This window comes from Ammospiza caudacuta, chromosome 11 (assembly GCF_027887145.1).
Source record: "Ammospiza caudacuta isolate bAmmCau1 chromosome 11, bAmmCau1.pri, whole genome shotgun sequence".
NCBI lineage: Eukaryota > Metazoa > Chordata > Aves > Passeriformes > Passerellidae > Ammospiza > Ammospiza caudacuta.
The window spans coordinates 26,778,508-26,803,708 of record NC_080603.1 but is presented as its reverse complement, the minus strand read 5'-3'; the positions used below and the strand labels follow the sequence as shown (position 1 = coordinate 26,803,708).

Here is a 25,201-nt window from a genome sequence, read left to right as displayed (position 1 = left end):
CTGTGTTCTGTTTGCCCACAGCAAAGCCTTGGCCGTGTGTGCCTGGGCTGGACCCAGAGCTGGCTCTGCAGGCTCAGCTCAGCCAGGCTCAGCTCCCAGCACAGGGAGAGCAGTGCCAGGAACAGAACCGTGCCTGGGCACTGAGGGGCACAGTCTGGAGCAGCAGTGTCCCCTGGGACCTTGTCCTGTGGAGGGGCGTTGCAGGGCAGTGCCAGCCTAGGGGAGGATTTGTGCCCCTGTTTGTGCCTGCTGCCCCCATGGGACGTGCAGATCCTGCTGCTGGGGCTCAGGGATGGCATCCTCTGGGCACAGCTCCCCCTCTCAGTGCTGCACACCTGGGAAATGGGAGCCCCAGGGCAGTGCCCAGCTCAGGTGGGATGAATGGGGGTCAGCAGCCCCTCCCTGGGTGCAGCTTTGGCTCCTTCCATCCTCCTCCTTCCTGCTCCTGGTAAGTTTTATCCAGGATTCCCTGCAGAGTTGGATCTTGGAGTGTTTGCAGGATCCTGGGACTGTCCCAGTAAGGTAATGCTGCAGAAAGCTTTTCTTGTAGCAACATTTTGTTGGATTTTCATCTAAATAAGCTTCAGTGAGGGGATGGCACTGAAGGAGCTCAGGGAGGTGGCAGATGTGTCACAGGCACTCCAGACCCAGCCATTTTCCATTTCTTGAGGAGCTGCTTCATGAAATGACAGAAAAGCACTGGCAAGAGTTGGAATAATTTCACAGAACACCCAGCAAACAACGTTAAGGTCAATGAGAGATATTTTATATTTTTTATATATTTAAATATATCTGTTTGCGTGAGAGAGAGAAGAGGATTTTGAACAGTTATTTTCTACAAATCTTCCCAAGAACAAAATGTTTTTATGAATGTTCATGAAGAATGAGTCAAAATAGAGCAGGCTGGAAATGTTTGCTGAATTTTGAGCTGGATAAAATGCCCATCCTCTGCTCGCCCTCTCTCATACACTCATGCATGGATATATAAATATATCTGCAGGGGTTTGATGCCATCTCCCATCAGATCCTCGCAGGAAGGCTCTGAAAACCTGCACATTTATGGGCTGAGCTGCAGAGGGCTGGGGTTTGCTGTGCCCAAGCCCCTGGGCAGTGTGGGAGGGCACAGCTCACCTGGCAGGTGATGCTCCACCTGTGCCCTGCTGCTCTCCCTGCTCCCATGGCACCAGCCCACCCCAGTGCCACCCCCTGCACCCCTGGAGTGCCCCCCACGGCCTCAGGAGCTGGGGCTGGAGCAGGAGAGGCTCTGTGACCCAATGCAGACTGAATTCCCTGCAGGGCACTGAATTCCCTGGCAGTGCCTCTGCCAGGCTGACAGGGACAGCTCTGTAACCAGGGCTGGTCAGCACAATCCTGGAGCTCTGAATAAAGCACATTGTGGAGAAGGAGGGGCTCAGTGTGTGGCCAGAGTGGTGCTTTCCTCCTCAGATGGCTGCAGGGAGGTGGGACAGCATCATTCAGCCCCCCTCTCACATCCTAAGCATGTGTGTCTATATAAAAATACACGTATTTAAGTACAGCCAGCTGTCTGCTCCCATTCTGGCCCTGTTCCCTGCCTCCCTCTGACCCTGCCTGTCCTTGTCTCTGCTCTCCCGTGCCCAGGGCTGAAGGCTTCTCTCCAGAGGCTGCAGCTGGAGTATGTGGACGTGGTCTTTGCCAACCGGCCGGACAACAACACCCCCATGGAAGGTTGGTGGGGCTGCTCTGGAAGGGGTTAACCCTCAGTGCCTGGTCCTGGCCTGAGGGCTGACACTGAGGAGGGCAGGAAAGGCAATCAGTTGTTCAGGTTGGGCAGCTTAAATGGGAAACATCTCAGTTTGGTAGGCAGGTCCATGGAAGGTGTCCCTGCCCACAGCAGAGGGTTGGAATTAGGTGTCCTTTAAGGTCCCTCCCAAACTATTTAGGGTTTCTATGTTTACCCTGTCACAACATGAATTTGTGTGGTTTGGAAGGAAATGGAAGTTTCCTTTCTGTCCTGGGAGTGACTTCAGTGTTCGGAGCATTTCCTTTCCCTGTTCCTTCAGACAAAGAGGGTTTGTGGCTGGATTCAAGGCATGGTCCATGGCAGGTGGCTCAGGAGCTGTGCTGGATGGTCCATGGCAGTCAAACAGAGCTGGAGCTCCGTGTCAGGAGTGCTGGCACCTTGCTGGGCGTGGGCTGTGCCACCATAGGTGACCCATGGGTGCCCCCCAATGAGGGTCAGGGCCCAGCCTGGGATCCCAGGAGCTGCTGAGCTCAGGGCAGGCTCTGTGCTGTGTCGGGCAGGGAGCTGTGCCCTCTGTGCCCGCCCTGCTGTCACTGAGCAGTGTGGAGGGGCTGCCCTGCCCAGGGCACAGCTGATCCCACACCCCAGTGCCAGCCCTGGCACCAGGCACAGGCTGTGGTGCTGGCTGAGGCTGCAGCAGGGTGAAAAAAGGGACATTCCTCTTATGAATGGCATGCTGGAGACACTTCCCATCTTCTTCCTGCCTTTATGGCTCACCCACTAAGGCACTTCCATCCCAGAGCATCTGCTGGGCCATCTGTCAGCGCTGCTTGCCGAGCCACTCCATCCTGCTCAGCACCACACACGCCTCAGCTTCTCCCACAGGGAGCCAAGGAAGGCCCCTTGGAGCTCATCCTGCTCCCTGCCACTGTCCCAGGCTGCTCCAAGCCCTGTCCAGCCCGCCCTGGGCACTGCCAGGGGTGGGGCAGCCCCTCCTGAAGGAGAAGGTGACCTTGAAGTGTTCCCTACTCGTGGCAGCACCTGTGGGTCAGGCTGGAGCAGCCCGAGCAGGGGGGCACAACCCAACCAAACCTGAATGTGCTGTTTGTTTTCCCTGCCTGCTGCTTCCACAGATCCTCCTGTGACCCCAGCCAGAGCAGATCCCTCTCCCCAGGCTGCCCAGGCTCTGCTGCTCCCCTGGGCAAGGAGCACATGAGCATCCATGGGGATTTCTGTGCTGCCAGTCACTGGGCCTCGGGGCACCTGGCAAAGCTGCTTAACCTAAACCCCCCAAAAGTATTTCATGTTCTTAAAGGTCTCTGAGCAAATTAAAATAGTAAAAGCAGTGAGTGTTGGAGGCAGGGAGCAGCTGGAGAGGAGCACCTCGGGCAGCTCGTGGCACGTGGGTCTGGCTGTGCCCCAGAGCCAGGCTGGGGGCGAGGGCTGAGGGCTGCCCACCCTCCCTGGGGCTGGCTCAGCTCAGTGTGAGTGTCCCTGCCATCCCCTGCCACCCTCTGCCAGCCCAGCCCCTGGATCAGACGCCCTGGGTACGGCTGGTGGGATGGATCCATCCTCTCCACAATTCCCTTGGGATGAAGATCTCATCCCCCAGCTGGGCAGGCAGGGCTTGTTCTTCATCCCAAGGGGCTCTTCCAGCAGGGCAGCTGGACAGGAGGGTCCCTGTGGTCCCTGGGGTGTCCCCAGTGTCACAGAGCCAAGTGCCCGCAGCCACACACATGGAGGGAAGGTGACAGCATTCCTGCCAGGGAACTTAAACCTGCCCCAGACTTATTATTGTTATGGTGCCAGGGGCTGTTATTTGTGATTTGAAGCATTGATTTATGTTAAAAAAAAAAAAAAAAACAAAAAAAAAAACAACTCCTGCTCTTAAGTGCTGCCATTTGGGATCCAGCTGGCAGGACAAAAGCTGTGGGCCCATGCCCTTCCCAAATCCTATTGCTGTCCTCTGGCTCTCTCAACAAGGAGATACATATCTATTTATATACATTTTCTGAGTTGACTTTGGGTTTTTTTTTTTTTTTGAAAGGAGTAGAGGCTGGAGAAGTGCAAACAACCCCGGGCTGAGATGTGTAAGAGGCGTGTGACGAAATGTTTTCCAAAACTCTGAAATGGTGGTGGGGCAAAAATAGCAAACTAAACCCAGGGAGAAGCTGCTGAGGAGGGAGGGAGGAAGGGAAGGATCACCAGCAGGCTTAGCCTGATGGTGGTAGGAAATGAAATACAATTTTAGATTAAATATTCAGATAGAGCAGCTTGAAGTTGCTCATAATTGAATTCTGGAGCCCTGGTCAGGTGGAAGGTGTCCCTGCCCACAGCAGGGCTTGGAAGAAAAAGATCTTTAAGGTCCTTTAGTTTTAACATCCCTTCCAACCCAAACCAGTCTGGGATTCCTTTAAACTGAAGTTCATGAGGGTTTTTTCACCCCCAGGCAGGCAGGGAGGTCTGAGGGGTGAAATCCAGGATCCTGTGCAGGTGTGTGTGGCCTTGGAAGCTTCCATGTCCCAGAGAACAGCAGTGGGGCCCATGGCACAGCAATGGGGGTGGTGGCACAGCCATGGGCACCAGGGCACATCAACGGGCACCAGGACACTGCTGTGGTGCAGAGGGGACACCTGAGGGTGACAGGGCCCTTGGTGCAGTCGGGTTCAATCAGCCATTCGTGCAGCTTTGTCCCTGGTAAAAAGAGGCAGACCCAGATATGTGCTTTCAGGAAGCAAATTTAAAAAAAAAAAGGAATTTATTTTGAAGTTTATTTTTCCACTGTGCTGCCCTCTTGTGTTCTGTTTTGAAGGAAATGTCCTCCTAAGGCCGTGGAAGGCAGGAGCCAGGTGGGAAAAGCAGTTTTTACCCAGTTGCAGGGTCGGTGTCTCGGTGTTTGCACTGAAAATGCTTTTCCAGCCACAACTGGGCAGGAGAGCACGGCAGGAGCGTGCTCAGGCCTGTCAGTGTGGGGTGTTTGGGAGTGGGATTGGTGGAAATGTGGCCTCTGGGCCCTTCTCACTCTCCTTTTTTTGCTGTTTTTCAGAAATCGTGCGGGCCATGACACACGTGATCAACCAGGGCATGGCCATGTACTGGGGCACGTCCCGCTGGAGCGCCATGGAGATCATGGTGAGGGGCCGGGGGGCCATGGTGGGGCCATGGAGATCATGGTGATTGGCCTGGGGGCCATGGAGATCATGGTGAGGGGCCAGGGGGCCATGGAGATCATGGTGAGGGGCCTGGGGATCATCATGATGGGCCTGGGGGCCATGGAGATCATGGTGAGGGGCCTGGGGTCATGGTGAGGAGCGTGGAGATGATGGTGAAGGCCACAGAGGTCATGGCACGGCAGCCCTGGGCGCGCTGGGTTCCACTCTATCCAGGCTTTCCACCTGAAATCATTTAAAAGGCTGTCCCAGAATGAGCCCAGTGCTAATTAGGAGAAGATGGGCTGATGTGTGGGAGTTTGGGTGGTTTGTTTGGGTTTGTGTCATTTTGGTTTGACTGAAGGCAAGTCCTTCAGTTTGACATCAGCCATGGCAGGGGTGGAATGAGATGGGCTCTGATGTCCCAAACCAGGGACATTAGCTAGATTGCAGCATCCTGCTGGTCCCCCTTGCCTTGGCCATCTCCTGTGCCCACAGAGAACGTGGCCTGGTGTGTCCTGCAGACATTTCCATTTCCTGAGGTGTGTTCTCCCTGGTTCCCCCTGCAGGAAGCCTACTCCGTGGCCAGGCAGTTCAACATGATCCCCCCCGTGTGTGAGCAGGCCGAGTACCATCTGTTCCAGAGGGAGAAGGTGGAGGTGCAGCTGCCAGAGCTGTACCACAAAATCGGTGAGGCTGAGCCTGCTGGGCCTGCTGGGCATTCCCAGGGAGAAATGGAGGGCAGGATCACCTGAGGCTCCAGGTGGGACCAGTGACAAAGCCAAGCCTCTGTGTCATAGTGACCCTAAAGAAAAACCAGCTTGCTGTGCCTCTGATGAAGGATTGCTTAATTTTATCTGTTAATAACTAAAGTACATTAATGAACATATTAAGTATTAATTGGCTTGGCTGCTCCTTGCCCTCTGAGATTCATGTGGCCCATTAAGTGAAATAAATCCTCCAGGGCACCAGCAGCACATTCCTGCAGGACCAGCTGAGCATTGCTGCCTGTGGCAACAGAAACAAGCAATCAGTTTGCTCTTGGTTTAGTTTCTGAGTGAAATCTGTATTTTTGCTGCAGCTCTGACCTGTCCCACTCCCCTCAAACCCCCTTTTTGTGTTCCCTCTGCAGGGGTGGGAGCAATGACGTGGTCTCCCCTGGCCTGTGGGATCATCTCAGGGAAATACGGCAACGGGGTCCCTGAAAGCTCAAGGGCTTCACTCAAGGTATTTCTGGGGCACCTTTGAGTGGTGCTGCTTTTGTCAGGGCAGGAAAACAACAAAGGGGAAAGAAAGGGCTCCCTCGTGAGAAGGAGGGCCCTGCTTGCATGGATCAGCTCGGTTTCTCTGGCAACCACACTCCAAAGAGCAGCAGAATCTGGGTTAGAACCAGCCCAGGCGCCCCATGCAGGGAGCTCGGGGGGCTTGGGCAGGTCTGGGGCTGCTGGGGCTGCTGTCCCCACCCTGCACTGAGGGACATCACCACGAGCCAGAGGCTCTGTGGGGCTCCTCACTGGTGCTAACCCTGGGATTTTAAGGTTGGAAAGGACCTCCAAGGTCATGGAGTCCAACCCTGAATGGATGCAGCTGCTGCCACTTGCAGCCCCTGAACCACGCAGGTCCAACAGGCTTGGACATCGTGTCCCTGGGTACCAGCCTGGGCCATGGGGGTGCTCAGCCCCCAGTATCCCCCCAGAGACCCCCTGAACACCCATGGGCTGCTGGGGGCTGCCCTCTCTAACAGGTTTTGGCATTCTGGTTTCACCACCACTAATTGTGGTTTCCCCACAATTATCCTGATTTTATTCTTATTGGGGGTTATGGGGTCCAGAAAGAAAACTGGGGAGATTGCAGGTTTTGGAGTGAGAATAAAGTCAGAGAGCTGAGGACAACAGGAGACATTCTGGTCCTGCTCTAATTGCTTTGGGCAGCCCAGCTTTGTGTTCTCGGCCTGCACGACCTTCTGGGCTGGACGTGGCTTTTCAAGTGCTGCTATTTATAGATATTTATAGATTATAATTACAAATCGCCTTAAACTCCCCACTTTGGAGGCTGCAAGCTGACAGCCTGATGTCTGTGATTGCCCTGCAGTGCTACCAGTGGCTGAAGGAGAAGATCATCAGCGAGGAGGGCAGGAAGCAGCAGGGGAAGCTGAAGGACCTGTCCCCCATCGCCGAGCGCCTGGGCTGCACGCTGCCACAGCTGGCTGTTGGTGGGTGCCTCACAGCTGCCAGGGGCTAACACACAAAATGTGCTCTCTTTGCACTGTGGTTTGGGCTGGGCCTGCAGCTGGAGATGAGTTTGTTGTTTAAAATCTGTGAAAAATTACTGATCCTGCAGGGGTTTGGGGTAGAAAGGAATTTAAAGCCCATTTTGTTCCAGCCCCTGCCATGGGGTTCCACTATCCCAGTTGCTCCAAACCCATCCAGCTTGGCCTGGGACACTCCCAGGGATGCAGGGGGACCCACAGCTTCTCTGGGCAGCAATTAATTAAAACAGGGTTGTTTCCAGCAGCAGCACCAGGCTGTGGCTGACAGGGTCAGTGTTGTGGGCATCCCCAGGATGGCCATCCCCACCTCCCTGTTCCCCTGGACATCCCTCTCCTCATGAAGCCATCACCTTTGTGGTGCTGGGCTGGCAGACAAGAGAATGCTGTTCAGAGTGAGTTCTGGGGTTTTTTCCTAATAGTTATCTCTATGCTGCTGAGAGCTGAGGCTGGAAAATACCACATTTGTCAGAAAGGTGATCCCTGGTTCAACATCCTGCAGTGAATCCTTGTGATGGGGAGAATCCAAACCCCACAGCCAGAGAAGTGCTGGGGCAGGGAGCAAGCTCAGGATCCTGGAAGATCTGTGGGGTTTGATGTTTGATCAGTGCATCTTCCCCCGGGTAGAGACAAAGAAATGAGATTATTGAGCAGAGACAGAGGCTCTGTCAAACACCAGGGACTGGAGCAAGGCCCTGTCAGCCCCCCTGTGTCCTGACCACCCTGTGCCTTTGTTCCCAGCATGGTGCCTGAGGAATGAGGGGGTGAGCTCTGTGCTCCTGGGATCCTCCAACCCCGAGCAGCTGATCGAGAACCTCGGAGCCATCCAGGTGAGTGCAGGGGGTGGCACCTCTGTGCAGGGTGACACCCCCAGACCTCAGCACCCCCTTCTCTTAGCACAGGGCTACTTGGGATTCTGTCTCTCGGCTCCATTCATGCACCCTCATCAGGCCCATCCAAGTGTAACCATGGCTTAGCACCTTTTGGGGCATTGTAGACATGTCCAGTGACACGAGGGTGGCACCAGCAGCTTTCATGCACCTGAAAATGCAAGCGAGTCCAGGGCATGTTGTGACAGATCCTGTGCTGTCACATGTCACCTGCACCCACCTCAGTTATTCCCTGTTGTTTTTCCCCAGCCAGAGCTTCCTCTGCCTCTGCAGTCCTTGCCACCAGCTCGTGTCCCAGTGCAATATTACACACACAAAGCTGAGAGGCTTTGCTGTGATTCTCTCACTGAATAAAGATCCTCCAGAGGTTTTTCCTTTAAGGGAGAAAGTTATTAGATGAATGCTTAATATCTGTCACACAAAAAGCCCAGAGGAAATGTACTTTGATAAAATCTAGATTTCATTTTGGAACTATCTGGATTAAGCATCGCTTTCTTCCACCCCAGGTCCTTCCAAAGATGACATCCCATATTGTAAATGAAATAGATAATATCCTGGGCAACAAGCCCTACAGCAAGAAGGACTACAGATCCTAATGCAATGCATGAATTTCCTGGACTGCATGGTTTAGAAGTGCTCTGTACTCCAGTACAGCCCTGAATTACTCTCATGAGAATCATTCAGCACTTGCTGCTCGGTGTCTACTGTCACTGGATCCTTCGAGATGTGTGCTCTTGCTACTACTCTGCAGTGAATTTAAAAGCACAGTTGATCTCTCTTCTAACCAGGAATAACCTTGTATTTTCTTACCTTCTTGACCGAGTTCATTAATTTTTACTTTACTCTTTGCACCTCATGCTTGTGCTGTGACAAACACTTGTAAAGCAAAAAAAAAAAAAAAAAAAAGAAATAATTTATAACCTTCAGGTACTTGGTAATTAAAGAAGGATGTACAGATCTATTTTTTCAATGAAGAAAAGCCAGATACAACTTCAGGTTTTAATAAAACCATGTTTGGGAAATCTCAACTATAAAGTTTCTTCAGGTTAACAGATGGAAGGGGCAAGCTCAAACTTTGCTTTTCTATGCTGAATATAAGCTCTAGGATTTCTTTGTAGTTGAATAAAAGGCTGTGAGACAGAGAACTAGTTAGCAATTAGTTCAGCTCCTAATGTTACAGCTGTTCCAGCTGTGGAGTGCTCCTGGAGCAGTGCTAGGAAGCCCAAACACGCATGTCAGGTTACTGAGCACGACAGCTCTGCAAAGTTCTACTCTCCATAAACCTTAAGCCAAGAAAGCCATGATTAAATATTGGGTTTTGCATCTATAGAAACCTGCCTCTACTTCTGCCTGCTTGTAGACAGAGCTACTGCAAATTTCAATATTCAGGAGCTTTTAAGGATCTAGATACTATAAATATATACAATATATAGCTGCTGAGAGCTGCAGGAACAATCAGGTACGTACTCCAAAAGGCTACACCTGCTTCCACTTGCTTTGGAACCGGGGATCAGTAAATGCACAGACACATTTTAAACAGATTTTTGTGAGCATTTACAGGAGTTGACAGGAAGAATTCACATCTGGAGTTGCCCAGCTCAAGCCCACATTGTACCTTCCCAAGGATTTGCTCTGTACCATGCTCCTCTGATTGCAGTCTGTATTTCTCCCGTCCCTGCTGGGACCCAGCTCTGTACAGTATTTGTAGGACCCCTGTACTCCCCCTGCTGCACTCACCTGGGCCAGGTGAGCAGCTCCCCACACCCGAGTGCTCTCCTCCTGTATTTGAAGCTGTGGTGTGTGTAAATGACTCCTGCTGTACATGAGAAATGCGGTCTGACTGGAATTCTGCTTGGACACAATAAAAGCATTTTGTGCATCTACCCTGAGAGCTGCAGAGCTGTTACTGACACTGGAGCTGGGCCAGCAGGGCTTTGTGCTGAGGATGGGGGTGATGTTCCACAGGGGACATTCCAGCTGTGCCCAGGAGGGACAGCAGGGAGCTGGGCTGGCCCCAAGGAGCACAGCAGTCCCAGGTAAGGTCTGGCCTGGCCTGGCCTGGCCTGGCAGGGATGGATGGGATTGTGGAATTCCTGGCTCAGATGGGATTTTGGGAAGGAATTCCTCTCGGGGAGGGTGGGCTGCCCCTGGATCCCTGGCATTGCCCAGGGCCAGGTTGGACATTGGGGTTGGAGCGGGCTGGGGCAGTGGGAGGTGTCCCTGCCATGGCAGGGGTGGCCCTGGATGGGGTTTAAGCTCCTTTCTAAGCCATGTTCTATTTTTTATGTTCCTTTCTAAGCCCTGTTCTGTGATCTGGCCTGGAATGAGCCCAGTGCAGCTGTCCCCAGTGACACTGGCCAGTCCCAGCCAGCTGGGGTGGAGCCCACCTGGCCCTGCCCTGGGAACATCCCCACTGCTGCATTACCACTAACTTCTGTTAATTTTTACAGAGCTTCAACCATTTCACAGTTAACAGCTTTATTCATCTAATATAATTATCCTGCCAGTAACAGACTAATTCCTTTTCCTCCCCCTGGAGGTACAATTTAATGTTCTCTCTTCCCCTTCTCATGTACTTGGGAATCCAGTAATGTATTAAAACTAGATCAACTCCCAACTTTAATTGGGGAGATGGCATTGTCCCTTACAAGCTCTGAGGGCAATTGTGCAGCCCTGCTTCAGATTAACTCTCAGCATTAGACTGGAGAAATATAATTCCAGTGTTTTATCATGAATTTTTTATCATTGAAGCTTGTAGTGGGGATTGCAAGGGAAAAAACAAACACCGCCTCTTAAAAAAAAACAAACGGAAAAAGTGAACAAAAAATCCAAATGCCAACCAAAAAAAGCCCCAAACTTTTCTGTGAAAACTCAAGATTAGGTTTTTTTTGCAGAACACATCCCACCCCACCCACCCACCTGCTTTTGTTTCAGGCTGTCAGTGCTCAATGTTCCCTCTCCAGGAAAATTGTGACATGCTAAGCTCCAGGCCCCAGCAACTGTCAATACCAAAAAAGCCCTAAGAGAAGATGAAAAGCTGGTAATAAAAGAGTCAGTGAGCCGACAGTAATGGCAGAAGAAAGTGCTGCTTCCAAGCTCTTTGCAGACAGCACATTTCCCGGGGAATACACCTGCTGAAGCCCTGCCAGGAAAGTGAGTATAACGCTGTCTGTTCAAGGGCTTGAGTTCAGCTCTGGGGGCTCCGAGAGCAACGGAGCAAAAGCAGCAACATCAAAGTCCTGCTGCTCCCACAGGAGCCAGCCTGGCTCTGAGCTGGGCGCTGGATTTTGGAGAGGGCTGTTAAAAATCTGCTTGATGTGAGCTAAATACTCAGCTAAAACCCATCAATTATATCCCTTATGAGACGTGAGGCCAAGGAAAGGGAAACTGTCCAAGGCACAGCAGCTTTAGGGAATGTGTCCTTCCAGTGCTGAATAGTCAGGCAGAAGGGATAAAGAGAAACCCATGTATTTTGAGAGAAAACAGTTAATTAAGGAGTATTTAACAACCAAAAGTACTTGAATTTGTCAGAAATAGAGCCATTACTGTCTCCTGCTCATCACATTCTCTCCATTTTGCTCTATTTTCCATTTAATCTTATTGAAGCCACGATTAGCAGAGTAATTGTTACATTAAATCTGATTAAAATCTTTCTCTTTCTTCTCTCTTTAGGATCCCAAGTCTGTAATGGCAGGATAGAATTCCATTAATATCAGTAGAGTTTGGCATTTAAGTGAACAGCTGCTCCAGAGGCAGAAAATAAGGCACAGGATTGTCTGATAAACCCATTATTAAGAGCCAGCTAAAGCATTTTTCTTAAGCTGTGCAGGGAGACTGGCAGGGTTTTTTATTTATTTATAACTTTGAAGATTAATGAAAAAAAAAGTGCATTGAAACCACTTCAGAAGCGTTTTCCTAGGAGATTCAGGTTTTGTCCTGACTCCATGTTACTCAGAAATGAGGAGTGCTTCCAAGGAATATGTTAGCTTGTATATGTCTCCTCTCTTCTGGAAGCAGAAAGACAAACCTAGGTATGAAAATCCCCTTTTTTTTTTTTAAATGAAGAATGAAAATACAAGGAATCAAGTGGCAAAAAAAGCTCTTTTTAATTACAATTTTTCAAGTTACAATGATAAATGGATTGTCCCCAGGGCGGAGCTGCAGAAAGGTGATGTCTGCTCAGAGCTCACACACCCTCTCCCTGCTAAGTAAAAAAAAAACAAAACTGACTAACTCCAATATCAAATACCATGTAAAGATACCAAAAGTAAATACAATTCAACCATTTTGGATTCAAACCCTCCCCACGTTTTCCTCATGCTAAAAAACAAAAAATATTCCTATTCCACCCTTAGGCATTTTCATGGCAGCTGAAGCCTCTCTCAGGAACTGCTGAGGGTTCTGTGTCTACTTGGATCCTGTGGACAGCAGAGCAATCAGTCCTGAGGAAGCACTGATAGAAAGGATGTAGTTTCTGTAGGGAGCAGGTTAAGGAATTGTCAAGATCTTTCTTTGGTACACAACATTTGGAAAGACTTTTATGAAAAGAAAGGTATTGAAATGATCTTTCTCTGGAGTTTTAAAACTGGAATATTGCAAGCTGAAACACAGCTTTAGAACTCACCTTCAGAATTAAGACACTTGTAAAGTTCTTACAAGTTTTATAAATACTGATCTTGAATTAACTGCCCTGTTGTCAATGCTAATATCCTACAGGAACAAAACATTTTACTTGTGAGCTACTGGAGCTGAAGCGTCCTGCCAGGGAAGAGCTCCTGGCAACCAACACTGACACAGTGTCTGCAGGAAACTGAGCTGTGTCCTCACTCCAAAATCACAATGCAAATGGCAAAGCCAGGAGAATTCCTGTATACTGTCCAAGCAATATCTTAAAACACCTCCTGTTTTGAGGGACTTCAATTGGGAGACTTTTTTTTTTCTTATTTTTGTTTCAACATTCTAAGCTGCTGTACTCACCATGAGCTGCAGGTACCAAGAGAGGAATGCCACAGCCCACAGGACAGCCACGGCCAGGGATGACAGCTAACAGGAGTGGGGCTGTGGGGGTTTCAGGGTGGGGATAAAGGATACACAGTGGGGTTGAAGTTCTTCAGCACGAAAAAGGAAGCGATGATAACCAGCACCAGAAAGAGGGTGTTGTTGTAGAAGATGGAAAAAGTTGTTGCTTCATAGTCTGCAACTTCATTTTTCTTCCACAAAATCCTAGGAACAAGTAAAGATAGAATTTAAAATACATTTAAATTAATGGATGTAAGAGAATCCTGGAATGGTTTGGGTGGGGAAGGGCCTTAAAGCTCATCCCACCCCAGCCCTGCCATGGCAGGGACACCTCCCCTGTCCCAGGCTGCTCCAGGCCTGTCCAGCCTGGCCTTGGGCACTGCCAGGCATGGGGATATCCTGGACAGCCACATGCTGAAGTGTGCAGTAGTTTCTCCAGGAGACAGATTTGGCTCCCAAGCTCCCCTCCTGGATGGGGATATCCCAGGGATGGGGATGTCCTGGACACCCACATGCTGAAGTGTGCAGTAGTTTCTCCAGGAGACAGAGTTTGGCTCCCAAGCTCCCCTCCTGCACAGTCCCAGTGGGGATCCCCTCTAACACCGAGTGCATCTGAGACCTCCCCTTAACAACTCACCTCAAAAGGGCTTGAAGCTGAACCACGAGCTACCCTGCAGCTGCTGCTTCCCAAAATACAGAAAAACAGTGCAAGCACAGTCCCTCCTGCCCCACCCAGAGCCTCAAAGAGATTTAAGACACTCCTACAACAAGGGAGAGGAGGAGGAGGACAGAGATCACCTTTCATCCTTCTCCTTGCGGGACATCTTCCTGTTGTCTGCCTCGGACAGCTTGCGAGTCACCTCCTTGGAAACTGCATCTTCTCTTTTCTGGGCTACTCTGTAAGTAACACCACTCATGTCACACTTCAGAATGAAAAACCCCACAGCCCAGCCCTGGCGTTACAGGAAGTTTTGTGCACAGTGAGGAATACAACTTAGCTAAGATACTTGACAGTTTTGTCAAGGTGAAGGGTAAGAATTAATAACAGCAATTATTAAAAGTAATATCATTCACATCCAATAACTAAAATAATTTATAATTTAAATATAATTTATGATGATACCCAGGGAGCATGATGGTGGATTTAATTTAAAGAGGCATCAAACTTACTTGTGTTTGAGGACAAACTTGACATTTTTATATGCAAAAGCAACAAGATAAGTACTGATGAGGGTCATCACGCTGTACAGGACTGCAGACTGAACAAGATCCATATGCCATATTCTCCAATAAAGCCCTTAAAAAAAAAAAAAAAGAAAAGAAAAAGGAAGAATGGTATTTGAAGCAGTTTCTCTCCAAGAAAAACGCCCCATACTGGAGACCCATAGAGGATCTGAGCTCTGTAATTCCACAGCCTCTGCCTGAGCAAAGCCAACTCCTCCAGAATCACTCGGGATTCTTTCAACTGCATTGAAAGTACTTTGGAAGGAGCTGTGTGAGAGCACGGCCGAGCCTGCGGGCAGCGCTGCTGCAGTGACACGTCAGTGATGCTGCCCTGCCGGCCGGGACTCCACTAGGCTCGGAACCGGGACTCGACACGGCGGGAACCGGGACCCGATGGGGACCGAAGCCAGGATCCCACACGCTCAGAACCAGGACCCGGCACTGCCCGGAGCCAGGATCCGCCGGGGCTCGGAGCAGCAGCCCCGGGATCCGCCGCGGGCAGCGGGACAGAGCCCGCGACGGGCGGTGGGGAGCCCTGATCCCTCTCCCCAACCTCCTGATCCCCAGAGGGTTGCTGATCCGCCTCTTCCACTGTATTCTGCTCCCCACAGGGCTGCTGATCCCCCTCTTCCACGGTATTTTGCTCCCCCCATGGCTGCTGATCCCCCTCTCCCCTCAGCGCCCCTCACGGCTGCCGCCCGCCCTCGCCCGCTCACAGATAGGGATGGCGGAGACGATGAAGGCGTTGCCGAAGAAGAGCGCGGAGGACTTGGCCGAGAGGTTGCGGCTGAAGTCCTGCAGCAGCAGATCCTCCTCGGACTGCTGCCGGCCGCCGGGGCCGCCCTTGGGAGCCATGGCGGGACAAGGCAGCGTCAGCGCGGCCGAGCGGCTCCGGGTCAGGCGCCACGGGGCGGGGCGGGCCCGGCGGGCCGGGAGCGCTTCCGGAGCGCGGCGCGATCCCTCCCTCAGCCCGGCCCCGAGCCCGGCCCGATCCTGTCCCGATCCCCTCCCTCAGCCCGGCCCCGATCCTGTCCCGATCCCGTTCCGATCCCTCCCTCAGCTTGGCCCCGAGCCCGGCCCGATCCTGTCCCGATCCCTCCCTCAGCCCGGCCCCGATCCCGTCCCGATCCCAGTGCCAATCCCTTCCCGATCCCATCCCCATCCTGTTCCGATCCCCTCCCTCAGCCCGGCTCGGAGCCCGGCCCGGTCCCTCCCTCAGCCCGGCCCCGATCCCGTCCCGATCCCAGTGCCAATCCCATCCCCATCCCATCCCGATCCCACCCTCACCCCGCTCCCGTCCCCATCCCAGTGCCAATCCCATCCCGATCCCAGTGCCAATCCCATCCCGATCCCGTCCCGATCCCAGTGCCAATCCCATCCCGATCCCGTCCCGATCCCACCCTCACCCCGCTCCCGTCCCGATCCCACCCTCACCCCGCTCCCGTCCCGATCCCACCCTCACCCCGCTCCCGTCCCGATGTAGCCCCGCTGCCCGCGTGGCTGAGGCAGGTGAGTCCCCGGGGCCGGGATCCCTCCGGGCTGTGCCAGCTCTGCTGGAAGCAGTGGAAACGGGCCCTGTTTTCTCTCGCTGTGAAACACCCCGCCCTGCAGCTCCCGCAGCAGTGTTTCTGTCTTGTTGTAGGCTTTCGGTACCACTGCTGCTCTGTCCAGCTCCAGCCCAGCTTGGGGGGCAGTGCAGAGTGTCCTGGTTTTCACTGTTTCTAACGTTCCCTCTGCAGTTTGTGGTGACAGACTGCCCGCAGAGGTTTTGGGGATGAACATCAGTGTCCAGCATCAGTGGGGAGCGCTTGCCAGTGGGATACAGGCATTGTCCCGATGGCCTGGGCTGGCTGCAGCACTCCTTGTCCCCTGGACTGCCAATTCTCTTCATCTGTTTAAGGTTTTGGTGTCAACTTCATTTAGCAAAGCATATATTTCTCTAAAATTTAATTCAAGTAATTTCCCCCATTTATTCCCCTCCAGTTACTAGTGTTCTCTGCTTCCAAGAAAACACTTTCTGTGCATGCCATGAGGAAATGTTATATGGAAATGAGATTAAATTTAAATGAGGTTAAATATGATCAAAACGAATGCATTATGATAGAGCTTTATACAACACTGGAGTGCAGTAGGACTCTTGCTTTTTGAGCTCACAATAAATTCCCAGGACCAAGCAGAGCAGATTTTCAGATTCAGTGTGTTGATGCAGTGTGCTAACAGGATCTGTTGGTGTCATGTTATCTGCAGCAGCTATGGGAGTTACACCTCTGCTAGCCAGACCTTCCTCCAGGCTTGGCAATCTGTCTGCTGCAGGGATGCCCAGGCTGGGTTTGAGGAGGCACCAGCCCGTCAGATGAAGCTCAGGAGCTCTGAGGAGCAGCAGCAGCACCTGTGAGTACCATTGTGGCCACAGCTGTGCACTGAGAGCAGGTGTGCAGCTCCCCTGCTGCCACAGCAGGCACCCAGCCCTCCTCTCAGCACGGAGTCATGGAATGGCCTGGGCTGGAGGGGGCTTTAGAGCTCAGCTGATTCCAGCCTCGCCACCATCCCTGCCCAGCCTGGCCTTGGACACTGCCAGGGATGGATGAGCCTCTCCTGAAGTGCTTTCAGCAGTTCCTGCATCCACAGGTGGGAAAGGCAGTGGTGGCATCCCCAAACTGAGGATTGTTCTTCAGCAAGAGTGGAGATCGGGGCTGGTTTCTGTGTAAAACAGTTAAACCCACAATGTCCCTGCCCATGGCTGTGGGGTGGAACTGGATGGGCTTTAAGGTCCCTCCCAACCCAGACCACTCTGTGATTCCAGTAGAAAACATCAGTAATTAATCAATGCTGCCAATCATGTGATTTTTGTTATTAAAGAGCATGCTTAGAGTTGTATAAAGTGTTGGAAACTGTAGGGAAAATTAACTTTAAGATGGTTTCGAGATTTAGATTAGTCAATATCTCTGCCCTTGCCCAGATTTCTTCCTTCCTCTTATCTGGGTAAATTTGTTTTGTGTTGTGGTGGGATGCAATTAAGTCTTTTTGTTCTTGGTTTGGCTTACATGGGAAGGATGCTGTCATTTTGGAATGAAATCTGCCCAGTGACCATCTGTCTCCCCATTAGGATGAAACAGGACATTGATTTAGGCAGTGGAATGATGAAAAGTTTTCTTGAAAAAACAAATGAGCTCTTTGCTTTTTTAAAGCCCCTGCCACTGGCACACTGTGGCTCCAGGCAGAACTCTGTGTACAGTGAGAGCTCATACCCTGGGTGTCACAGATGCTTCCCCAAAAATAAACAGGGCCACCACTTTATTTATTTGACAATAAATAAAACAATTCCAGGTTTTGTTTAAGTGCCTAAATTTGCATCTTGGCTACATCCTCATTGAGAAGCTGTTGGAAATGTGAGGCATCAAGGTCAGAGGGGCAATGGCTCCGTGACCCAGAAGCAAAAGTTCTCTTGGTAATAGGGAAATGACTGCTGTTGTCTTTGTAACTTAGCCATTAGGTTTCTTACCAAATTTCTTGTGAAGCACAGCAGCAGTGATAAGTATTCTGAAATACGTGGATTGTCTTCACTGCTCTCACTTTTTCTCCAAATTTATAAAGTGGACTAAGCTGAAAATTTTAAATGAGGGCAGTGACATTTCCTGGCAGGATTTGCTTTGTTTATTTTATTGTTGGCACTTATATGTTGATATCTGCATAGACTCAAAGCACCTTTGTGTCAGATTACTGCAATTTATGATGCAGGAAGGGATTAGTGTGCTGAGTTTGGGATCAGCTGATGGGGGACTGTGTAACTACAAAGGAAAACCTCCTTTGGATGAGCGTGACACTGATGAGCTGAGCAGCTTCTCCCTGTGTGTGAGAACTGGGTGAGTGAGAGGCTTTCCAGCTCTCCTGTGTGCTGTGCTTTCCCTGAAACATTCTGTGGTGTCTGAGGTTTAAATTTGGAGCCATAATCTGGCTCTGTTATTTTCCAGACAAATCAGTCCCTCCATGTGGTTTAGAATCCCAGAATGATTCGTGTTGGAGGGGACCTTAAAGCTCGTCTCCTTCCAAGCCCTGCCATGGGCAGGGACACTTTCCACTGGAATGTGGCCCCCAAAAGAGGTGCCAATCGTTTCTAAAAGCTGGGAATTGCTGGATTTCTGTGGCATTTGCTGTCAGTGAAGGCAGCTCAGCGTGTGGCATATGTGACCCATTTTTGATGTCTTGAAATGGTCTCATCTGCTCCAGTTTCCTTCTTTAGCATTTTTAAGGTTCTTGTGCCTGTGGACCACATGAATGAAATCATGTCTAGGAATAGATTCAGCCTTGCTCAGCATTTATTCTGGGAACAGTTTGGAACTGGCCACTTTTGAAAAGCAGCATCAGAGGCAGTGTTTGAAAAATAACCACAGCATAAAGGCAGTCAAGCAGTCGTTTCCGTGGGGGACAGTGAGCTTGTGTCCCTGAGCAGCAGCCCCACAGTGGCTGTCCCTGGTCCCACTGGGGATGTGTGAGGTGACGTGAGGTGCAGTGGGGTGCTCCTGGTGCAGCTCAGCAGGCTGGATGGATCCCTGGCAGTGGGAGGGAGCAGGCAGATGGCATTTCTGAGGCAGGATGTGTCATGCTGGCACCCGCCCACGGCTGTGCTCCATCCCTCAGCAGCGTGGGATGCAGGGCTCGGGGTGCTGCTGCCACTTCCCACCTGTGTGTTCTCCAGCCCTCCCCACTCCTGCAGCCTCCAGCTTGGCAAGCACCTGGCCTGAGCCACAGGAGCATTTTGGCCTGTGGTGTGTTGTCAGAGGAGCTGACCACCCTGTGCTGAGTGCTCCAAAATGCTAATACCTAAAGAAAGAAGGATGAGCTAAAGCTGAGGTGCCATGTGAGGAATGTTTGGCTGAGGGAATAGAAGGGGGTGTTACTGACTGCTTCATCTCCTGGAACAGTTGGGGATTCATGCATCCACAGAAAATTTGTGTTATCCAGCTGACCAGTCATGGCACAACCTGAACCTGGGTAGAAAATATTTTACCAAGTTCTTTTCCTAATTTTAAAAACTTTAGGAAATGGGAAAGACAAAAAGTCATGAACAGAATGAACACAGCAAGGCAGTATGCTGTACCCTTCAGGAATGCTGGATCCAGCAGCACACAGATGGATGAATCCCAGGAATAAAGCATTTCTAGTGTGCTCCCACACAGAATTCTTGTGGAAAGAAATGTCCAAATCCAGATTCCCATTTGCAGAGCAGAGCATCTCCTACTCTCAGCGCTTCAGGCTGTTTCCAAGAACAGCTGCTGAGCAGAGCAGGCATTTGGCTGTTTGTGCATCATCCTAGGGCTGGCTCTATTTAGGTGTTCTGCAGCCTGGGCCCACCCAGCTGCTCCCTGAGCCTCACATTTTGGTTCTTCAGTTCCTGCATCTTACAAGAAAAATGTGTTGTTGGATTTAGCATTAATTTTGTCCATTTGGTAACATTATTCTCAGTTTAAGGTGTTTTCACTCCTGTTTCCCTCCTTGCTGTTTGAGTCCTGCAGAGCCTGGGAGGAATTCAAATTTACAAGCCTCTCCCTTTTCTCTTGTGCGATTGACCTTTTCCAGGGATATCTACAGAGATCTTCAGTCACACCTTCAACTTCTCCAGGAGCAGCTCTTAGCTAGTTTTCACATGTAAAACGGGCCAGTGCTGTTGCCTTCCAGGCATCCTTTTGTTAATTTGATGGAATTTTGGGTTGAAGAATGAACTTTATTTGCATGTAGATAGTAAATTACCTGTTAGGAGCTAAGTGTTAATTACATTATTTATTTGAATGTAGATAGTGACCTGTCTGTGTGCTAGGTAGAACTAGCTGGTGAGTTTAGAAAATATTTTGCTTTCGGTTGGCCAACACTGCATTGTAAAGGAACATTCCCATTTTGTTTAGTTTGAAAAGGAGTTAGCCTAAAGGAGGAGGACTAAAACACTGCCATCCACACCTTACTGCCCACGTGGTGACAAGATCCACCTGGGAAGTGTCCAGAACCATCATTATCCTTAAAAAGACTCAAAAGTTCTGTGGTGTTTTATGAATCAGTTTGTGTTCGTTAAGGATTGGTAAGTGTTGCTTTGGCCTTGAATAAATTTCCAGGGTTTACAAGGATTTAAGAGGCTTCCACGAGAGGGTGCAGCAGTTCAACAAAATCCCATCTAAACCAGATGAGCCTGTCCCCACTGTGGCCGTATTTTGACTCATTTAATGTATTAATTTGTGTATTTACATTAACTTCCAAATCGCATTGGTGCTTCAGGCAATCAGTTCAATGTCCCAGAGCGTCCCTCCAGTCTGGTACTTTCTGGTGTCCAGTGTTACCTGGCCTCAGTCTATCCCTGATTCCCTGCAAATGCTTGCTACATGCATTTTAAAAATAATGTGTAGATATTTTTTAAAATATTATTGTTTTAGTTTGGAAGCATCATTAATTTCGCGCTCAGACTAATCCAGCTGCAGAAGGAAACTCCATCTAGGAGGCTGAGTTCTGGAGAAACTGCTGACCTGAGTGTGAGTGATAGAACAGAAAGAGAAACAAGCTCTGTGCCAAATGATTTCTTGTTCCATGAGACAGTCAGGAGTGACCCAGCTCTCTGGTGCTGCTGTGCTGACATCCTGAAAGCACAGAGGTGCTGTCTGCTCATGGCCAAGGGTCAGGGTCCATTCCTCTGCCTGGGGCACTAAAATACCTCTGCAGGAATGATTAACTCCTGACAAATTTGCAGGAAAAGGACCCACCTTGGAAGCATGTGCTCCCTGTCCAATTTCATTTATCCTAATCACTTCCTGAGATAAGATTATTGGATAGTGAAATAACCAGAGGTGTGGTGATACTCATGTATAATACATGACTGATAAATGCTGTTTTTACCAGACTTGATATTCAGTAGGAGAAACAGCATGCTGTGCTTTCAAAACTTTTAATTAGTAGTACAAGATGTTAAAAGGGGGAAAATTTGAGACCAAAGAAATTATTTTCGTTACTGCCAGCTGCAAATGTAAAAGTTGGGTCTGAATTCAGATGGTTTCATTGATTTATTGGAACCACTCTAGTTTTGGGACTTTTCTTTTGAGCAGTGTAAAAAAGGAAAATATGAGGTTTACTAAAAAATCCCCAACACATAGTGAATATGTAACCAGCAAGAAAATTTTTATTTTAAAGACTAGCACCACCTTCTTCCATTGACCTGCTTTAGATTATCATGTACAAACAGATAAGGTCTGGAGATTAAAAGAATGAATGAACAGAACAAAATGAATGAATAGAAAATAATTATAATGAATAGAAAATCATTCATAAATGAATTTAATAAATAGAGGGTTTCATCTTGACATGTTTAGACTGTGACATCTCTGCTTTCCTTGTCTTGAGGACCGACCAGAGCAGGGGGAGCCCAGTAGGTGTCAGTCCAGCCAAGGCTTGCTGAGTGCAGCTGTGAATGAACTCTGCTGCCCTCCTGCCCCTTCCTTTCCATCAGAGAAACCTGGCTGGCATCATTTCCCTCACAGAGACACAGCCAGCACATCACAGGTTCCCTTGTCCCTCCTGTTAATTTTGGATTAATGTCTGCATCCTTGACCTTTCCTTTCCCTGGGTGCTCTTCTCCCCTGGCTGGCTGGCAAAGGATGGAGCTTGGGGTGGTGTTTGCAGGGGATTACCATTTGCCATCAAGCACTGGGATGGAAAAGCACAAATCCAGGCGTTGGGAGCTGCCCTGAGGATTTGAATTTGGGAGCTCCACATGACCTGACCTGGCTCAGAACCTTCCCTGCCCCATGCCCTGGGCTGAGCCCCAGCGTGGGCAGCAGGGGAGGGGAAATTCTGCCCCACTCAGGTGAGACCCCACCTGCAGAGCTGCCCCAGATCTGGGGAACAACATCAGGAGCTGCTGGAGAGAGGCCAGAGGAGGCCAAGGAGATGCCCCGGGGGCTGCAGCCCCTCTGGAGCCAGGCTGGGACACCCGGGGGGGCTCACCTGGACAGGAGCAGCTCCAGGAGAGCTCAGAGCCCTGGCAGGGCCTGCAGGGGCTCCAGGAGAGCTGCAGAGGGACTGGGGACAGGGATGGAGGGACAGCACACAGGGAATGGCTCCCAGTGCCAGAGGGCAGCGATGGGTGGGACATTGGGAATTGGGGATTCCTGGCTGGGATGGGATTCCCAGAGCAGCTGGGGCTGCCCCTGCATCCCTGGCAGTGCCCAAGGCCAGGCTGGGTGAGCTTGGAACACCCTGGCACAATGGGAGGTGTCCCTGCCGTGGCTGGGGTGGGAATGAGGTGAGATTTGAGGTCTTTGCCACCCAAACCATTCTATGATCCCTTTGTTAGTTGTCAGCACGGTGCTGTTTGTTGCCTTGTGTGAAACGCTAGAAAGGACAATGAACTTTCCTGTGCTGGGATGTGTTCTAGGAAGTGAAGAATGTTCATTGTGCAAGAGTTGAGGTGGAAAAGGAGTTCTGTCATTAGAAAAAAATGTGTTGGAGCCTGAGTGCTTTGTTGTTTTATCACAAACATTTAAGTCAGATGTTTCCCCTCTTTTCATCAGCGAATCCAAGTGTGCATACTGATTATCCTGTATTTGCAAGTCAGAGTTGTAAATTGCTGTATTCAGCTGGGGCCGTTTACCATCTGAAAGAAATAATTAAAGCTTTCTTTCTCTTGCTTAAGATTTAAACATGTATTTAAAGATGAGATCATGCTTTCATGGTGGTCAGAGTTTCTTTCTATATTTGTGTGAGGTGGCCTCAGAAATGTGTGTCCGAGGGTCTGGTGTGCTGTGTTTCCTTTAATTACATATTTGTTTGGGGAAAGATGGTTATTGCAGCCTCTGTCTTTGCCTGGTTCCATCCTCCCGGCCCCGATGCAGCGGGAGCTGTGCCCATCCCAGTGTGCAGATCAGCCATATGTGCCTCTTATTTATAGCTCATGCGTGAAGGGAGCTATTCCAAAGTGGTAATTTCTGTTCTGGTGGTGGCACATAAATACAAGTGTGTGTGAGCAGCTCCTTCTCCCTGAACGAGGATGTGACACATCCCAGGCACCCTGCTCGGAACGCTCCAGTCCAGACAGACTGGGAGGCTCTGTCTGATGCTTCAGACACTCAAGAGCTCAATTAATTTATAGATGATAATTTGTTTTCAGCTCCTGCAGATATAGATGCCACCTTTACTCAGCCTCTCTTGAGTCATTCTCTCTCCAGCTGCATTGGAGAGGGACTATTTACAAGGACATGGAAGGACAGGACAAGGGGGAATGGCTTCAGACTGACAAAGAGTAGGTTTAGATTGGATAAAATTCTCCCCTCTGAGGGTGGGGAGGCCCTGGCATGGAGAAGCTGTGGCTGCCGCATCCCTGGAAGTCCAAAGCCAGGTTGGACCGGGCTTGGAGCAGCCTGGGACAGTGGAGGGTGGGACTGGATGGGCTTTGAGGTCATTCCCAACCCCAGAAAGTCTGTGATTCTATGGAGCTCCATTTCTGTAATTTGTTGGGGAAATGGCATATCCTACCTGCACTCTAAATGCAGCTGTGCAGTATTTTCCAACTGTGCTGTACAGTTTGTGCCACCTTAAAACAAGTTTCCTTCCAGCTGCCTTTGTTTTCTGTGTGCCTAATTTCATAAAGTCACTGCGCACAAGGAATGAAAGACTGGCTTTAGAAAGAAAACAAGAACACGAGTTGTGGGAGGGAGCCCAGAGTGGTTTGGGACGGAAGGACCTTAAAGCTCATCTCGATCCAGCCCCTGCCCTGGGCAGGGACACCTTCCAAAGGTCAGGTTGCTCCAAGCCCCATCCAACCTGGCCTCGGACGTTTCCAGGGATGGGGTCAGAGACTCTCAGGGCTGATGATACAAAACGTGTCATCAACACCAGCGTTACATTCTGAAGTTATTGCCTCCTTTCTGAGTTATCTTATCTGGCCGTTGTTAGTGCTGTGGGCGCATCGGCTGTGGCTGGTGTCCGTGTGAGCGCTGGCCGTGCCCCGCTGGGGTTTCTCGGGGAGCAGGCAGTGATTCAGCAGGGAAGCATGCCAGGCCGGCACGGACAGCTGAACCGGCCGTGCTCCCGCACACGTACAGCCAGGCGGGGACAGCACGGCCACGGCTGGGACACCGGCAGGCTGGCTGCTCTTCACCGATCCCACCTATAAAACACTCTGTAAACAAACAGGAGCTGCCTCCGGTGCGTTATCACAGCGCGGCTTGGGCTGGGAAAGGACCTTAAAACCGGTCTCGTTCCACCTCCCTGCCATGGGCAGGGACACCTTCTGCAGACCTGTTTGCTCCAAGCCGCGTCCAGCCTGGCCTTGAGCACTTTCCGGGCTGGGGCAGGCACAGCCTCTCCGGGAAACCTGTTCCACTCCACGCTCGCTTTTCCGGAGTGTGTCACCGGCAGAGCACAGCCTCGATCGGGGCAGCGCCGTGCCAGGGGCTGCGTGTGGGTGCACCGAGTGAGTCAGGGTGACTTTGTTCCGGGACGGGCTCCCTGTTTGTCTCTTACTCATTAATTAGCGCGGCTGGGGAGCTCGGCGGCGCGGGAGGCTCAGGGTGCCGTGCTCGCCTTCCGTGAGGGAGCACGGTGTGTTCCTGCGTGCTGCGTGACTGGAGCGCCCGGGCTGACACGGCTCGTTCCGGGCCCGTCCCGGCTCGCGTGCGAGCCCCACGCACGCAGCGCCGCGCTCGGGGACATCGCTCCCTCCCGCCGGCCCGAAACGAAACGCTCGGTGCGTGATAAATGAAACGCGAAGGGGCCTCTCGTCCTATCGCTCTCGGGAACGGCCTCGGGCGGCGCTTTCGGTTCTGGCCGCTGACACCGGCGCGGGGCGTGCTGCAGCCTGGCCGGCGCCGCGGGGGGACCGGCCCCGGGGCGGGGAACCGGCCCTGCCCGCCCGCGCTCCGCCCCGGCCCGCTGCCCTCGCGGCTCCTTGGCAGCG

General features: G+C 51.0%; 2 protein-coding genes across 3 annotated transcripts in view; one reads left to right on the top strand and one right to left on the bottom strand.

Moving 5' to 3' along the window:
* The window catches only part of KCNAB1 (potassium voltage-gated channel subfamily A regulatory beta subunit 1), a 58,863-nt gene extending 48,983 nt beyond the window's left edge, over positions 1 to 9,880 (top strand). For both annotated transcript variants that reach the window (XM_058812019.1, XM_058812020.1), the window contains exons 8-14: positions 1,621 to 1,707; positions 4,770 to 4,855; positions 5,442 to 5,562; positions 6,005 to 6,099; positions 6,964 to 7,084; positions 7,880 to 7,968; positions 8,535 to 9,880. In XM_058812019.1, the coding sequence (XP_058668002.1) occupies positions 1,621 to 1,707; positions 4,770 to 4,855; positions 5,442 to 5,562; positions 6,005 to 6,099; positions 6,964 to 7,084; positions 7,880 to 7,968; positions 8,535 to 8,624 (689 nt within the window). In that variant the 3' untranslated portion in view covers positions 8,625 to 9,880. The remainder of the gene's footprint in view (positions 1 to 1,620; positions 1,708 to 4,769; positions 4,856 to 5,441; positions 5,563 to 6,004; positions 6,100 to 6,963; positions 7,085 to 7,879; positions 7,969 to 8,534) is intronic.
* A 2,230-nt stretch (positions 9,881 to 12,110) lies between these two features.
* Positions 12,111 to 15,180, bottom strand: SSR3 (signal sequence receptor subunit 3). Its single transcript, XM_058812372.1, has 5 exons — positions 14,988 to 15,180; positions 14,218 to 14,344; positions 13,846 to 13,944; positions 13,120 to 13,251; positions 12,111 to 12,502 (listed from the first exon to the last, which is right to left on the bottom strand). The coding sequence occupies exons 1-5, from the start codon at positions 15,124 to 15,126 to the stop codon at positions 12,436 to 12,438; spliced, it is 564 nt and encodes a 187-aa protein (XP_058668355.1). The 5' UTR covers positions 15,127 to 15,180; the 3' UTR covers positions 12,111 to 12,435.
* Between the last annotated feature and the right edge of the window lie 10,021 nt (positions 15,181 to 25,201).